General features: G+C 37.2%; 1 protein-coding gene and 1 long non-coding RNA gene across 3 annotated transcripts in view; one reads left to right on the plus strand and one right to left on the minus strand.

Annotated features, from left to right (window-relative positions):
* LOC125927467 (uncharacterized) overlaps positions 1-4007 on the minus strand; it is a 129801-nt gene extending 125794 nt beyond the window's left edge. The window contains exons 1-2 of the long non-coding RNA XR_007459347.1: positions 3921-4007; positions 904-997 (exon numbers count right to left, since the gene is read on the minus strand). This is a non-coding gene — a long non-coding RNA (uncharacterized LOC125927467). The remainder of the gene's footprint in view (positions 1-903; positions 998-3920) is intronic.
* Positions 1-17598, plus strand: part of USP32 (ubiquitin specific peptidase 32) — a 248995-nt gene that overhangs the window by 178334 nt on the left and 53063 nt on the right. For both annotated transcript variants that reach the window (XM_049637818.1, XM_049637817.1), the window contains 2 exons: positions 3402-3504; positions 13045-13240. In XM_049637818.1, the coding sequence (XP_049493775.1) occupies positions 3402-3504; positions 13045-13240 (299 nt within the window). The remainder of the gene's footprint in view (positions 1-3401; positions 3505-13044; positions 13241-17598) is intronic.

Here is a 17598-nt window from a genome sequence, read left to right on the forward strand (position 1 = left end):
TTTTAGACAAAGAATTGTTACTACACAGACATTTTATAATGGTAAGTTGCAGTTCTTCAGGAAAATATAAAAGTTGTAAATGTATATGCACCCAGCAGCAGAACACTCCACCCAACAACAGCAGGGTACATATTCAAGTACACATGTGATATTGTCTAGGACAGACTATATGTTAAGCCATGGATTATTACACTGTGGCCCATTGGCTAACTTTGGTCCACTACCTGATTTTATACAGCCTACAAGCTAGAAATGTTTTTTTACACTCTTTTTATATATCAAGAACTATAAAGCCTGGTTTGAGAGAAGTTAAAATCTAAAGATAGGTCAATTGAAGCTATTGAGACTGAGTAGTAGAAAGACAAAAGAACTGAGGGAAATGAACAGAGTTTAGTGGACCTGTTGAAATAGCAGCAACCATACCATCATACACATAGGAATCCCAGAAGGAGAAGAGAAAAAGTGGCAGAATACTTGAAGAAATAATGGGTCCAAACTCCCCACACTTGATAAATGATATGAACCTAAACATTAGAAAAGCTCATCGAGCTCCAAGAAGGATAATACTGTAAGTGATTTACACCAAGACTCATTTTAATCAGATGATCAGAAGCCAGAGACAGAGAAAATTTTTTTTTTTTTTTTTTTTTTTTTTTAACGTTTATTTATTTTTGGGACAGAGAGAGACAGAGCATGAACGGGGGAGGGGCAGAGAGAGAGGGAGACACAGAATCGGAAGCAGGCTCCAGGCTCTGAGCCATCAGCCCAGAGCCCGACGCGGGGCTCGAACTCACGAACCGCGAGATCGTGACCTGAGCCGAAGTCGGACGCTCAACCGACTGAGCCACCCAGGCGCCCCGAGACAGAGAAAATTTTTAAAGTAGCAAGAGAAAAGCTACCCACCACATGCAGTAGATCTTCAATAAGATTAACAGCAGGTTTCTCATCAGAAATCTTGGAATCCAGGAGTGAGCAGAATGGTACTTTTATTCTGTATCTAGGAAAAATATTTTTTTCAAAAGTGATTTGGATTTTAAGTTGAATTCTTATGTGTGACAATAAAAACCATGCGCAACCAAAGAAAAAATAGATAAATTTGACCATCAAAATTTATTTATTTTTATTTTTTTAATTTAAGTTTATTTTGAGAGAGAAGGATTGTGCACACGTGAGCAGGGGGGAGGGGCAGAGAGAGAGGACAGAGAGAGAATCCCAAACAGGCTCTACACTGTCAGTGCAGAGCCCATTGAGGGGCTCAAACTCAGGAACTGTGGGATCATGACCTGAGCTGAAATCAAGAGTGGGACGCTTAACCAACTGAGCCACTCAAGTGCCCCTGACCATCAAAATTTTAAACTGTTTATCAGGGCGTCTGGGTGTCTCAGTCAGTTAAGCATCTGACTTCAACTCAGGTCATGATCTCATGGTTCGTGAGTTCATGACCCATGTCAGGCTCTGCTGACAGCTCAGAGCCTGGAGACTGCTTCAGATTCTGTATCTCCCTTTCTCTCTCTCTCTCTCTCTCTCTCTCTCTCTCTCTCCCTCCCTCCCTCCCTCCCTCCCTCCCTCCCCTGCTTTCTCTCTCTCTCTCTCTCTCTCAAAAATAAATAAGTATTAAAAAAAATTTTTTAACTTGTGTTTATCAAAGGACATTGTCAAGAAAGTGACAAAACAACCTATAAAATGGAGATAATATTTGTAAATCACAGATCTGCCAGGGGTCAACTAACCAGGGGTCAACTAACTAACTCCTACAGCTCACTAACAAAAAGAAAACTCAGTTAAAAACTGGGTAAAGGACTTGAATACACATTTCTCCAGAGATGACCTACAAATGGTCATCGAGCACGTAAAAAGATACTCAAAATCATTAGTCATTAAGGAAATGCAACTCAAAAACCACAATGATTCTGCTTTGCACTTACTAGGATGTTTATAATTTAAAAAAATGGAAAATAATTTTGTAAGGATGTGGAGAAATTGGGACACTGTGGAAATATAAAATGGTATAGCTGCTGTGTGGAAAAGTTGGTAGTTCCTCAACATGGAATCCCATGTAACCTGGCAATTCCACTTCTAGGTATATACCCCAAAGAGTTGAAAACAGGGACTCAAATACTTGTAAACAAATGTTCATAGCAACACTGTATACAATAAGTAGTAATTGGAAACAGCCCAAGTAGCCATCAGTGGATGAATAGGTAAACACAATGTGGTATATGCATACTGTGGAATATTATTCAGCTGTAAAAAGGAACGATGTATTCCTACGTGCAGCAACATGGATGAACCTCACAAATGAAAAAAGCCAGATATAAGAGGTCACATATTGTATGATTCTATTTATACGAAATATCCAGAATAGGTAAGTGAATAGATAAAGAGAACAGAATGGTGATTGTCAAGGGCTGGGGGAAGGGAATAATAGGAAATAACTGCCTAATGTATCACTACTCAGTTGGGATGTATGAAAATGTTTTGGAGAAATACACATAACATAAAAGTGACCATTTAAAGCATAACAGTCCACTGGCATTAGTACATTCAAAATAGGCAATCAACACCTTATGTTATGAATTTCTCCTCTGTAAAAGTTTTTTTTAAATCACCATGTGTTACCACTTCATACCCACTTGAACGTTTGATAGAAAAGACAGGCAATAACAAGTGTTACCAAGAATGTGGAAAAACTAGAACCATTGTACCTTACTGATGGGAATGTTAAATGGTGCAGCCACTTTGGAAAATAGATTGCCAGTTTCAGATTATCAGATGTTAGGTAGATAAACAAAATGTGTATACAGACCTTTGGAATGATTTTAAGTAATATTTGGAATGGAATTAAAAGGCACAAACTAATGATATCTGCTGCAACATAGATGAACCTCAAAAACATTATGGTAAGGAAAAGAGGCCAGGTATAAAAGACCATGTGTTGTATTATTCCATGTATATGAAATGTTCAGAAAAGGGCAAATTGTAAGAGATAGAAAATAGACTGGTAGTTTCCTGGGCTGAGGGTGGTAATGTAACTTGACTAAATGTGGGTACAGGATAGCTTTTGGGGGTAATTGAAATATTCTAGAATTGGATTCTGGTGATGGTTGCACATGTTTATAAATTTACCAAAATCATTGAGCTGTACGCTGAATTCAGGTAAATTTTGTGTTATGTAAGTTAGTCTTCAGTAAAGCTGTTTTTAAAACATCAGTGTGAAGCCTGATAGTGGTATTTAGGACTCCTAAATTTGGCTTACCAGTGTTTCACTAATTTAAACTATGGCAGTCCCCCAAGTATATGTGTCATGTTTTTCCTTTGTAAAAATTTCTAATGATAATTTGTGGATGTGTGGTCATCTGTTTCATACTATTTGATATACTGAATGTCTTTTGTATGTACAGAGGATGGTTAGAACGAGAGAGCAGGTATGGTCTGCAACCAGGACACAATTGGTTTATCATCTCCATGCAGTGGTGGCAGCAGTGGAAAGAATATGTCAAATATGTGAGTATGACCCCCCCTATGTAATATTTCATAGGATTTTCAACTCTATCAGACTTTGGTGGCTCCTGGCCAGTAATAAAATCCTTCTACATAGATGAGGATTTGATGGGGAAAGAAATGAGTATCTGTGTGATATATTTGCTATAGACCAAGCTCTGTGCTTGTACTGCCACATACATTTCCTGCCTTGAAACAACTCTGTGAGGAAGGTGATAATGGACGCATGGGTGCATGTATATGCATTTTACATATCTCATTTAATGCTCACAATATCCCTGGGAGAAAAGTGGTATTATATTCATTTTACCTGTGATGTACCTAAGGCTGAAATTAAAGGTGACCTAAATATCTTGCTTACTGGGATCAAACCTAAGGTCTGACTTTTAAGCCAGTGGTATCTCAACCACATCACTTACCTTATCCTTCATTTGTTCACCTTTTTCATCAAAATGTTGAAGACCCTTGGGTAAGAAGTGTTGATTTTTCTGTTCAACAAAGTTAATTTCAGGACTAACATTAGATTCAGTTTCTAAATGATAATCTGCCATTGTTCCAAATAAAGAGTTAAAAGAGGAATTCTCAGTGAAAATTCTAGAGTCTTTATGTATGTATGTGTGTATTTTGATTGTTTATTTTGAGAGAGATCACACACGAGTGAGGGAGAGGCAGAGAGAGAGGGAGAGAGAATCCCAAGCAGGCTCCATACTGTCAGTGGACTCAATCTCATGAACTATGAGATCATGACCTGAGCCAAAGTCAAGAGTTAGATGCTTAACTGACAGAGCCACCCAGGCACCCCTAGAGTCTTATGTAAAACAAAGAATGGATTTTTCTTCAGTATGAAAAGACTCAGAGTAATGCTAGGAATCATATTTCTCCCATTTTTGGAGAGCCAGTTGATCTATAGATTCATCATTAGTTACCAAATGGTCACCAACCAAATGATCACTAACCTGATAGTTTGATTCATATTTTTTCCTGTATGTCCTTTTGTGTCATTGCTTATTTATCAGAATATTTGTAGATGTTCACATTATTTACTTCATTATTCTAACTGGTTCTTTTTCCATTTTGCAGAGTTTAATATTGTGTTTTCACATATAAAATATGTTAATTGGAAAAAATAGACTGATGTTTTTGAAGGAGAAGTAGGCAAATGACTTCAAACCTTGTAGGAGGTAATGATGGTGATTGTAGGTAGAAAATGAAAACATTGAGGTAAAGCATCAAGTCTTTCTTGAAATGCTTTTTGTTCTTTATATTCTTAAATTGGCCTTAGAATTAATGTTTATTAAAGTCTTACTGGCTACAGACTCAAAGAAAATCCTCATTTTGTGTTTTGAAGTGTTATTTTTATTTCCTGTAGGAACATGGTAGAGGTCTTGTTTTTAGCAGCACATCTCTCATAAATAGACAGAAGTGCAGTGTTGAGAACACAAACCTGATTTGCTCTTGCTTCTCATAACCCTTCTGTGCATGAAAAGAATTAGTGGAGGGTAGTAAGGGAGAGATATAGAGGTGGAAATCTACACTTAAGTATCATATTCTCTCCACTGTGGCATTCTGTATTGTTGTCTAGTATGTCTGTCAAATGCAGACTTAAAGTTTACTTTAAAATGAAACTGGTTAACTGTTGTGAGAAAGGTATCAATTTATGTGTAGGGAAAAGTAGCAGAGACTTAAGGCAACTTACTTAATAAGGGGGAAAAATGTAAATTGAGTAAGAGCAGTCTTTTCTGAAGATATGTATTAGAAAAGTGATCTTTAGTAAATAAAAGGTAACTTTGTTTTATATGCAAATAACTATTTTAAAAAATGGCATTCTGGGCCTCATCTGTAAAATGAGATAAAGAACAGTAACCTGCATCATAGCATGTTAAGAAGATTAAAGGAGCTGATACATGTGAAGCATTTAAAACAAAAAAATTTTTTTAATGTTTATTTTTGAGAGAGAGAGCGTGAGCAGGGAGGGACAGATAGAAACACAGAATCCAAAGCAGGCTCCAGGCTCTGAGCAGTCAGCACAGAGCCTGATGTGGGGCTCAAACCCACAAACTGTGAGATCATGACCTGAGCAGAAGTCGGACGCTCAACTGACTGAGCCACCCAGACGCCCCTATGAAGCATTTTAGGACAGTGTCTGGTACATAGTAAGTACTGAAATATTATCTAATAGCCTGAGAAAACAGTATAGGATAATAGCAGTGAGCTTGTACTCCTTGTGTAGAGTCCTGGACCTGCTACTTGCTGTATGACTTTAAACAAGTTACTTATCCTTTCCCTACCTCAGTTTCTTCATATGAACAACAAGATTATTTCAATAGGGTTGTTATAAAGAATTAAATAAATTAACATTTGTGAAGCACTTGGCCCCATGCCTGGCAAGTAGAAACCCTATGTAAAGTTAGGGAAGTAATGGTAGTAATATTAACAGTGGTTTTAGCAGCAGTAGCAATAGTAATTAATGATTTCTATTTACCTTTGCAGTATATAGCAATTTTGGGAAATACTTTGTTTAAGAAAAATTAATTGGTGTTTTTATTGTTTTGGATAATTTGATCTTACTGTGGGCTTAATCTGCCCACCTAATAAGACCATCAATTAGCTTTAGTTAATGTCTCCATAAAATGGCATACTCTGTAGTGGTTTACCTCAAATTTGCTATGATTGACTTGAGGTTGAATATTTGATATGCTCATGCAATCTGTTCATTAATGAGCCAAAGGTATTTCTACCATGTGAAATCTCCCTTTGTAACAATGTAAATGAGGAGAAATGGTGAAATCTTTTCTGTTTGTCATCATTGTAGTATATATGTTTGTCTTTCCTCCTGTTTGAGAACTGAGGGAGCAGTATTACTACTCATGTACTAGTACTCATGAGTACTAGTACTCATGTACTAGTCTTATTGTTTATTATGATTTATTATTATTACATAATGCTTCTAATCTAAGAAACATTTGAAGCACTTCTCTTTTTTGAATTTATAGACAAAGCCTCTGAGGTCTCTTTAGGTTTTGTAATTGCACAGAGTTGTATTAGGCAATTACTTTATTACTCAATCTAGATTTCTAGAGCTTGGGTCTCTTGATTCCTACCTTAGTGCTTTTTCCGTTACTCTATACTGCCTTCCATTTTTTGAAAACCAGCATTGCAGACTGATGTAATATAAAATTGGCATAACTAGTAGTTGCTTAAGTTAATTAATACTTGGAATGTACATATGTGTAAAAAGAAGTAGCATCATCACTGATAGAGAAGAAAATGAATCCTGACCCTTATTTTGGAACATCATTAATCATTTGATACAACTCAGAAGGAATCATGAAATGCTCAAAATAGAATTATCGTATGTTAAAGTGCCACATAGCCCTTTTAGGAATCATCGACTCAAGAGAATGAGGAAAATTTTCACCCTGGGTGAAACCTTATCTACTGTAGAGACCTATCTTCTTAAAAACACAGGACAGTTGCTAATAGTTCCAGAGCCAGAAGTCACTAAAAACAAAACAAAAGATCCTTTGATATTTAGGGGAAAAAAATTTCCAGAGCAACTGGAAATAACACTCTCAGAAAGAGCCAGTGACTACAGTATATGACTATTATTGGTTTGCTTAACATGCAGAAGGAAAGATTAGTTGACTGAAAATGTTGATAATTTCACCGAAAGCAAGAGTGGAAGCAATGACCTGAAAAATAGAGGAGGAAGGGGAAAGAAGAAAGAACCTGAGTAATGGTGACAGTTTCAGGCAGTGCTGGACACCGAGAGCAGTAGATTCCTAGAATAGCAAAGAAAGTCAGACAGTGAGAAGACAGACCACTCTAGTTGGAACAGTGGGAAATAAGTGAAGAAAAGCTCTTATTCTCTAAGTCTAAAAAGGTTATCATTCACTGCACCATGTTAAAAGCATATGGTACAGTGTGCAGTCACTGGCAGCAAAGATTTCAGTCTCTGATAAGCTATTAAAATCATTCTATTGCTAAATTATTGTAAAACTTAAGGTAATTATAGTGCATAAACAAACTTAAAATAAATGGAATAGAGAAATGAATATAAATTTTAAAAAGAGTTTCCTGTCAACCATGTGATAGTTATGCACCCACCATTTAAGGTCAAGAACAGTTACAGCAAAAATAAAGTGATTTTTCTGGACGATAACGGAGTGATCTAGGAGAAGACTTTAATTTTTCAAAAGTTATTCTTTCAAAATGGCTATGCTATCAGTCTTACTCCTTCTTTATAGGAAAGAAGTAAATGACCCAAAAGCTCACTAAAATCTGAATCTGTTTAGAGTTTTAATTTTATTTATTTTTTTAAGAAGAGCTTAACTTTATTATTTTTTTAATGTTTACTTTTGACAGAGAGCGAACGAGCATGAGTGAGGTAAGGGCAGAGAGAGAGAGGGAGACAGAAGATCCAAAGCGAGCTCTACACTAAGAGCAGAGAGCCCAGTGTGGGGCTCGAACTCATGAAACATGAGATCATGACCTGAGCTGAAGTCAGATGCTTAAGTGACCAAGCCATCCAGGCCCCCTTCCCAACTGTTTTTAGAGGCAGTTTGTATCTTGGTTAGCAACTCACTCCTTACACCCACACCCCAGATTGAGTTTGGCTTTGGGCCCTTGATCTTTAAACAAGGGAGACTGACCTCTGTGGGTTGTTAAGTTTTAGGATTCTTTATCTTCCTCTCTATCCCATTCCATGTAATCTTGTTCCTGAGATCAGAGAATTGGTAGAAGACTGTGGGAATCACAACTATAAACCCTGTAGAAATGGGATTGTCTAGTTAATAAGGAATCAGAACCTAAATTCACTGCCAAGAAGAGAACCTGTGTTCAGACCTGGTGGGTGGGACTGACAGTAGGCCATGTGGTAGGCATATTGCCTTATCCTGAGAGCATCCTTCCCCCATGACCTCTATTCCTTCTCAGATTTTATTTATTTTTATGTGGAAGACATTGAATACAAAGCAAATAGCCTATATGTAATTTGCCACTTTTTCAGGGGTGTGCACATTGTTCCAGAAAAGTGGTTCTCTGACTTGACTGTGCACTGGAATCACCTGGGTTAAAAGAAAAACACCTGGTGCCCTGATCTCACCCTCAGAAATTCTGATTTAATTGATTTGGGTGCCACCTTGGCCTTGGGATTTTAAAAGCTTCCCAAGTGATGCTAATGTGCCACTAAGTTGGAGAACCGCTAAAAGAGAAATTCCAGAATATCTCTCCCTGAAGGAAGAAGACTGTATTGGCAGATAAGAAAAAAAAAAAAAAAAAAAAAAAAAAAAATCAACTATTGGAACTGAAAAGCAAGTTCCGGAGCAAGTAATACATTCAATAAGCAATCAGTTACTACTATACTCTCAGTATTTGCAGCACATTATGAAAACAGAAGTTTGAGACAATAATCCTCACTAGGACAATGGCTATCAATTTTGACTGCATAATAGGATCACATAAAGACCTTTTAAAAAAAAGAAAAGAAATGCCTCTGTTCCACTCCAAACCTAATAAATCAGAAACCATTGGAGTAATATAAGTCATTTTTGTTCACTGAAAATTTCTTTTGAAATCTAAATTTAATGCATTTTTGCTGATATGAACTCAATATCAGAAAAACTTTGAGAAAATAAGTATTATCTCTAAGAAATTGCTGTGAAATCCACACACTGAAAGCCAAACATATGATAAATGATGTAAACTACTCAAACCTAATTTACATGTCTGCTTCTTTGGCCGTGAGTCATTTTGGTTCTTTTGTTCTGTTGTCCATACAATTTTGACTTTGATGGATAGTGTAATTTAAAATACTATGGGGTGCCTGACTGGCTCAGTCGATAGAGCATGCAATTCTTCAGTCTCTGGATTATGAGTTCAAGCCCCACGTTAGGCATAGAACTTACTTAAAAAATATATGTGTGTGTGTGTGTGTGTGTGTGTGTGTGTGTGTATGTATGTGTGTATATATATATATATGTGTGTGTGTGTGTGTGTGTGTGTGTGTATGCCAATGACCCAAAATCCTATTTAATGTAGATTCCCAATTTCTAGTCATTTCTGTACTGTGGTCATCTTATTTTGCCATATAATGCCCATGCTATTATTTGCTTAATACGTTTATGTAAGTAACTTTATCATTTTAATTATATTTTATCATTTTTATGTAAATATTTTAAAAGTAAACTTTATATCACTATCTTTTTTTTTTTTTTAATATTTTTAATGTTTATCTTTGAGACAGAGAGAGACAGAGCACGGAGCAGGGTAGGGACAGAGGGAGAGAGGGAGACACAGAATCTGAAGCAGGCTCCAGGCTCTGAGCTGTCAGTACAGGGCTTGATGCAGGGCTCGAACTCACAGACCGCGAGATCATGACCTAAGCTGAAGTCGGATGCTTAACCGACTGAGCCACCCAGGCACCCCTATATCACTATCTTAAATAGAAAATCAGTGTCACACTCCAGAAATAGGTCAAATAAAAATAAATTCAGTGAAAATAAGATATAATATCAAATTCTAGCTAAATAGTGTTGCCCTTTAAAGACTAGTGTTAAAGCCTGTTCTCTGTTAAAAAGAGAAGTTATTAAATGTTATATCAGCAGATCAAGTATTAGATTAGCACATTAATCTGTTTGTTTGTTTTTTTTTTTTTAGATGTTTATTTATTTTAAAAGAGAGAGCACGGGCAGGGCGGGAGTGCAGAGGGAGACCGAGAATCCCACTGACAGTTCGTGGGTTTGAGCCCTGCATTGGGCTCCACACTGACCTTGAAGAGCCTGCTTGGGATTCTCTCTTCCTCCCTCCCTCCCTCTCTCCCTCTCTGCCCCTCCCCTGCTTGCTCTCTCTCTCTCTCTCTCTCTCTCTCACTCTCTCTCTCAAAATAAATAAAACTTAAAATATGAATTTGTATACTTCTGAATTGTTTGAAGTTTTAAACAATTGCTGTTTTTAAAAATTTAATCCATAAAGTGAATTGGGCTGTAGAAACCTGGGTTTTATTCTCATTCTTCTTGCCACTCTATTAAAGGCACTGAAATTTCTTCAGAACTGGCTTCTGAAGGATCTACAAATTGATGGTATTCACCTGGTTTATAGATCAAAGAGGAGAAAGCATATAATAAAATGTTGATACAGTGTCTCCCTGTTTGGGCTAAAATTAGAGATGCTATAATTGCATTAAAAGAAACTAAAGCACCCACTGTGCTATTGCTATGCTGTTACTTGGAGTTTGTCTTTTAAATTTGATGTGTTTTTTTTCTTGGGTTGCAATTATTTACTTTATGAGCAGTGCCTTCAGTGATCAGTTTTATCTACTAAAATGCATGTCAGTGTTTACTGAATGCCACTTGAGTTCTTCTACCCATGCTCTTGTGTATCTCCTCAGATGCCTACGGGATCTTGTTTTACTGGTTAATTCCTTCAGTCTTTCTCTTTCCCCTCTCAGTTACAAATATCCTAATCTTCTAAAAACATTCACAATGCACATTCTCATAGCACCTTTCCTCCTGCTTCTCTGCAAGTCTTATCTTTCTGTTTTTCCATTACTAAACTTAGTAGCAAATAATTCTATGCAAGCAGTCTCTGCTTCTGGTACTGCAAAATCTCTTGATTTCTCTCTCATCATTCAGATTCAGTGTCCTTCTCAGATTCTTCCATTGCCTATTCTGTAAATATTGTTCTCTCATTGTTCTACATACAACATTTTCTTATGCTTTAGGAAGTCTCTTGAGCTCCAGAATTTTATATTCAGCCTCTTTTTCTGTCCTGAACACAGGACTCAAGTGTCTAGGTAACTCAAACAAGAATATTCCCAAATAAGCTCTTTCCCCAAATGATCCCATTAACTCACATACTTTACCTTATGAAAGTGTCAACTCCCATCTAGTTGTCTTCACCAGCACCTCAGGCTCTACTTTGGAATTATCTTTGCCTCTTTTTCATGTAGTTGTCAATTTTTTTCACCTCCTACATATCCTAAGTCCATGTTTTCTCCATCTCCTTATTTCTGAATCTAGCTTTATGGTATAGTAGCTTATCATCTCTTGCCTTGAATTATTGTAGGAGTCTTCTAACTTGTGTCTCAATTTTCAGTTTCTGTCTCTAGTCCTTTCTGTAGTTTTAAAGCAAAAAATGGATTATAGTGTTCCCCTGTTTGAAACCCTCTCACAGGAAAATCCTGTGAATATAATGTTAAGTGAAAGAAAAAGAAACCATATGCTGTTTTTTAAATGTAATACATATTGGGGTGCCTAGCTGACTCAGTCAGTTAAGCTTCTGACTTTGGCTCAGGTCATCAGGTCATGATCTCGCAGTTCATGAGTTCCAGCCCTGCCTTGGGCTCTCTGCTGACAGCATGGAACTTGCTTCAGATCCTTTGTTCCCCTCTCTCTCTGCCCTTCCCCTGCTTGCACTCTCACTTTCTCTCTCTCTCTCTCTCTCTCTCTCTCTCTCTCTCTCTCAAAAATGAATAAAATAAAAAACATTTTAATAATAAAAATTAAAAAAATAAAATTTAATAACAACCAGAATGATAGTTCACATTTACTAAATGCCAGGCACTTTACATGTGTTGCTCATGTAATCTTTGCAATAACTCTAAGATAAATACGAATATTATCCTGATTTGTACTCCTGAAGAAACTGGAGCTTAGAAATTTACTTACTGTGAAAGGCCGAATAGCTGGTATGTCACAGCACTCCCCATAATTCTAACTATGTACTCCATGCTATTTATTTTTTACATATACATACATGTTTTCAGTCACAAAAAAATAAACACATCAAAGTGTCAACTAATGCTAAATGCTGGAATCTGAATACTTGTAATATTTTTGTTCATATTTTTCTAGATTTCCTACAGTAACACTATAATCTGTAATAATAAAAAGAGCAAATATTTAATTTTTTAATATCAAAAAAAATCTTCCGTGGTTTTCAATTTTCAACAGAATAAACTCTAAATAATTTTATGTCGGGGGCACCTGACTGGCTGGCTCAGTTGGTAGAGCATGTGACTCTTGATCTCAGGGTTAGGAGTTTAAGCCCCACATTGGGCATAAGATTACTTCAAAAATACATATATACATACATCACTCACTCATTCATTCACTCACTTTGTGTTACAGAGTGCTTTGCAATATGTTCCCAGTCCACCTCTTCCCCTTTGAAGAAATTAAAATTTAGTTATATGGTAAAATGTTCTTGGGGGGGCCTGGGTGGCTCAGTCAGTTGAGCGTCCGGCTTTGGCTCAGGTCATGATCTCGCTGCTTGTGAGTTCGAGCCAAGCATTGGGCTCTGTGCTGACAGCTCAGAGCCTGGAGCCTGCCTCGGATTCTGTGTCTCCCTCTCTCTCTGCCCCTCTCCTGCTCGTGCTCTCTCTCCCAAAAATAAAGCAAAACATTAAAAAATATTTTAAAAAATTGTATCTTCTCTATTAAAAAAATGTTCTTAATTGGTGGTAGCTAACTATAGGAGAATTAGAAGCAATAGATAATTTGGGGATTCATCTTATGCCTTAATCTCTGACTTCATGATTTTTAGGATGCCAGCCCTGTTGTAATTGAGCCATCATCTATTCTGAATGGAGGAAAACACTCATTTGGAACAGCAGTACACTCTATAGAGCAAAGTGAAGATAGAATCGGAGGTGGCGGCCTCAGTTATATGAACACCACAGAGGAGAGATTTTCAGACAACATTTCTACTGCGTCTGAAGCCTCAGAAACGGCTGGCAGTGGTAAGTATGACTTGTTTCCCATAAAGTTTATTCAGGGTTACTTCTTAAAGAAGTATACTTTGTCAGAGAGTGTGCTTGGTAGGATATAATCAGGCTTTCATTCACAGAAATAAGTTTTGAGGTGGAGGGGGTGTTTTATTTTTTAATTTTTAAATTTCATTTAAATCCACATTAGTTAACATATAATGTAATAATGATTTCAGAAGTATAATTTAATGATTCATCACTTACATATAACACCCAGTGTTCATCCCAACAAGTGCTTCCTTTTTGTTGTTGTTGTTAAAGTTTATTTATTTTTGAGAAAGACAGAGACAGTGTGAATGGGGGGATGGCAGAAAAAGAGGGAGAGAGAAAATCCCAAGCAAGCTCTGTTCTGTCAGCACAGAGCCCTATGTGGGGCTCGAACTCACAAAACCATAAGATTATGACCTGAGCCGAAACCACGAGTCGGACACTCAACCAACTGAGCCACCCATGCACCCCTAACTAGTGCCCCCCTTAATGTGCATCACCCAGTAAGCCCACTCCCCCCACCCAACACCCATCCAGCAACCCATCCAATAAGTTTGCTCTCTGTATTTAAGGGTCTCTTATGGTTTGCCTCTCTCTTTTTATCTTATTTTTCCTTCCCTTTCTTTATGTTCATCTGTTTTGTTTCTTAAATTCCACATATGAGTGAAATCGTGATATTTATCTTTCTCTGACTGACTTATTTCACTTAGCATACTACACTCTAGTTCCATCCCCGTTGTTGCAATTTTTACAAATGGCAAGATTTCATTCTTTTTGATTGCCAATATTCCATTGTGTATATATACACATCTTCTTTATCCATTTGTCATTCAAAGGACATTTGGGCTCTTTCCACAATTTGGCTATTGTTGATAGTGTTGCTATAAACATTGGGATACATGTGCCCCTTTGAATTAGCATTTTTGTATCCTTTGGATATATCCCTAGTAGTGCAATTGCTAGGTTGTAGGGTAGCTCTATTTTAATTTTTTGAAGAGCCTCCATACTGCTTTCCAGAGTGGCTGCACCAGTTTGCATTCCCACCACCAGTACAAAAGTGTTCCCTTTCCTCTGCATTCTCACCAACATCCATTGTTTCCTGATTTCTTAATTTTAGCCAATATGATAGGTGTGAGGTGGTGTGAGGTATCTCACTGTGTTTTAATTTGTATCTCCCTGATGATGAATGATGTTGAGCATCTTTTCATGTATCTGTTAGCCATGTAGATGTCTTCTTTGGAAAAGTGTCTGTTCATGTCTTTTGCTCATTTCTTTACTGGATTTGTTTTTTGGGTGTTGAGTTTTATAAATTCTTTATAGATTTTGGATACTAACCCTTTATCCAATATGTCATTTGCAAATATCTTCTCCCATTACAAAAGTTGCCTTTTAGTTTTGCTGATTGTTTCCTTTGCTGTGCAGAAGTTTTTTTATCTTGATGAGCTCCCAATAGTTTGTTTTTGCTTTTGTTTCCTTTGCCTCCAGAAACATATCTATTAAGAAGTTGTTGCAAGCTGATGTCAAAGAGGTTGTTGCCTGTTTTCTCCCCTGGAATTTTGATGGTCTCCTGTCTTAACGTATAGGTTTTTCATCAATTTTGGGTCTATTTTTGTGTATGGTGTAAGAAAGTGATCCACATTCATTCTTCATCATGTTGCTGTCCAGTTTTCCCAGCACCATTTGCTAAAGAGACTGTCTTTTTCCCATTGGATATTCTTTCCTGCTTTGTCAAAGATTAGTTGACCATATATTCGTAGGTCCATTTCTGGGTTCTCTATTCTGTTCCATTGATCTATGTGTCTGTTTTTGTGCCAGTATCGTACTGTCTTGATGATTACAGCTTTGTAATACATCTTAAAGTTCAGAATTATGATTGTTTTTCCTTTTCCAGGATTGTTTTGGCTATTTGAGGTCTTTTCTGGTTCCGTACAAATTTTAGAATTGTTTGTTCTAGCTCTGTGAAGAATTCTGTGTTATTTTGATAGGGAATTCATTTAATATTTAGGTTGCTTTGGATAGTAACAATTTTAACAATATTTGTTCTTCCAATCCAGGAGCATGGAATGTTTTCCCATTTTTTTTGTGTCTTCAGTTTTTCATAAGCTTTCTATAGTTTTCAGCATATAGATCTTTTTTACCTCTTTGGTTACGTTTATTCCTAGGTGTTTTATGGTTTTTGGTGCAATTGTAAATGGGATTGATTCCTTGGTTTCTCCTTCTGCTGCTTCATTATTGGTGTATAGAAATGCCACATATTTCTGGCTGGGGGCACCTGGGTGGCTCAGTCAGTTGAGCATCCGACTTTGGCTCAGGTCATGATCTCACAGTTCGTGAGTTCGAGCACCGCGTTGGGCTCTGTGCTGACAGCTTGGAGCCTGGAGCCTGCTTCGGATTCTGTGTCTCCCTCTCTCTCTGCCCCTTCCCTGCTTATGCTCTGTCTCTCAAAAATGAATAAAGTTAAAAAAAAATGCCACATATTTCTGTATGTTGATTTTATATTCTGTGACTTTGCTGAATACATGTATCAGTTCTGGCAGTTCTTTGGTGGAGTCTTCTGGGTTTTCCACGTAGAGTATCATGTTGTCTGCGAAGAGTAAAAGTTTGACTTCTTCCTTGCCAATTCTTTTTGATGTCTGATTGCTGAGGCTAGGACTTCCAACACTATGTTGAACAATTGTAGTGAGAGTGGACGTCCCTGTCATGTTCCTGACCTTAGGGGGAAAGGTCTCAGTTTTTCCCCATTGAGGAAGATACTAGCAGTGGGTCTTTCATATATGGCTTTTATGATCTTGAGGTATGTTCCTTTTATCCCTATTTTCTTGAGAGTTTTTTTATCAAGAAAAGATGCTGTATTTTGTCAAACAGTTTTCTTGCATCTATTGAGAGGATTGTGTAGTTCTTATCTTTTTTGTATTACTTGTGAATATTGAACCAGCCCTGCAGCCTAGGAATAAATCCCACTTGATCGTGGTGAATAATTCTTTTAATGTATTGTTGGATTTGGTTTGCTAGTATCTTGTTGAGAATTTTTGTATCCATGGGGAAATCTCCTTTTGTGGGATCTTTGTCTGGTTTGGGAATCAAGGTAATGCTGGCCCATTCACAGAAATAAGTTTTGAATGAAATGGTCAATTATGTTTCTTGAATTCATTAGTAGCTTTACAAAGAGAAGCTCTTCTATATTCTACTTCATTAATCTCTCAATTTGAAAATATATTCACTGATTAAGCCACTTCTCTCCATATTAAATTATTTTGTCGGGTGCCTGGGTGACTCAGTTGATTAAACATAGGACTTCCGCTCAGGTCACGATCTCACAGTTTGTGAGGTCAAGCCCCACATTGTGATACTCTTCAGATACTCTGCCCCATCTCTCTGCCCTGTCCCCGCTCACTCTTTCTTTGTCTCTCTCACTCATTCTCTCACTCTTTCTCTCTCTCTCTCTCTCTCTCAAAATAACTTAAAAAATATTTTGTTAATAAGTTTAGATTTAAGAAGACCATTTTTGAGAAAAGTCTAAATTTCCATCTCCAAGACTCTCTCTGCTTTCATTGGATTTAAAGCATCCTCATACCAGATTCTACAGACATTTCAGGCCAGAACTGGGGGATTATTTTGTAAAACTATTGACAAAAGTCATAATGCTTCCCATAATCCCCCTCACTCCTTGGTACCTATCTAAAATTCAGTGTTTCTATACATTTGGATGAAATGGCTTGATGTTTTTGTGGCCCAACTGAATTGAGTTGATCCCTGTTACTCTGCTGATAACAGTAGCAGGACTCTTAGACTTACTTTCTTGTTATTTCATCTTTGAGATCTTTTTTCCTTTCCATGGAGGGAGCATTCAAATTGGACAGAGCTAGCATCTTCTCTACAAAGTTCTTTGTAGAATCTACTCCTTGTTCCCCATCTGACATTATAGTGATCACTTAGCAGCCCTAGAAGTGCTCCCTCTCATGAGCCTTAACACCAAGATTATTTCTTAACCCTCTTAAGGTCCTTTTTGATATGTGCTCACTCTGACCTGTGCTATCCACAGGCTAAGCAGTGCCACAGATAAATCTCCTGATTTAAAGTGATTGATGGCTAGAATGTTTACCCTAGATTAGCCTATAGTTTAGACTTGAAATACCTTAAAATACCATTGAGGTTCACAACTCTAGGTCATCATTAATCATTTTTCTGTGTGCATCTTTCTTTTGTAACCTGTATGTCTTCCTTTGAAATAAGTTTATTAGGAAACCATTCCTTCCCCTCTGGTACTCTTCTATTCTTGTTTTAGCTCCTTCCCTTTGGTTTAGAGACTTCTCCTCCTCCTCCCCCTACCCCCTATCCCTACC

The sequence above is a fragment of the Panthera uncia genome, chromosome E1 (genome assembly GCF_023721935.1).
Source record: "Panthera uncia isolate 11264 chromosome E1, Puncia_PCG_1.0, whole genome shotgun sequence".
In the NCBI taxonomy this organism is placed as follows: Eukaryota; Metazoa; Chordata; class Mammalia; order Carnivora; family Felidae; genus Panthera; species Panthera uncia.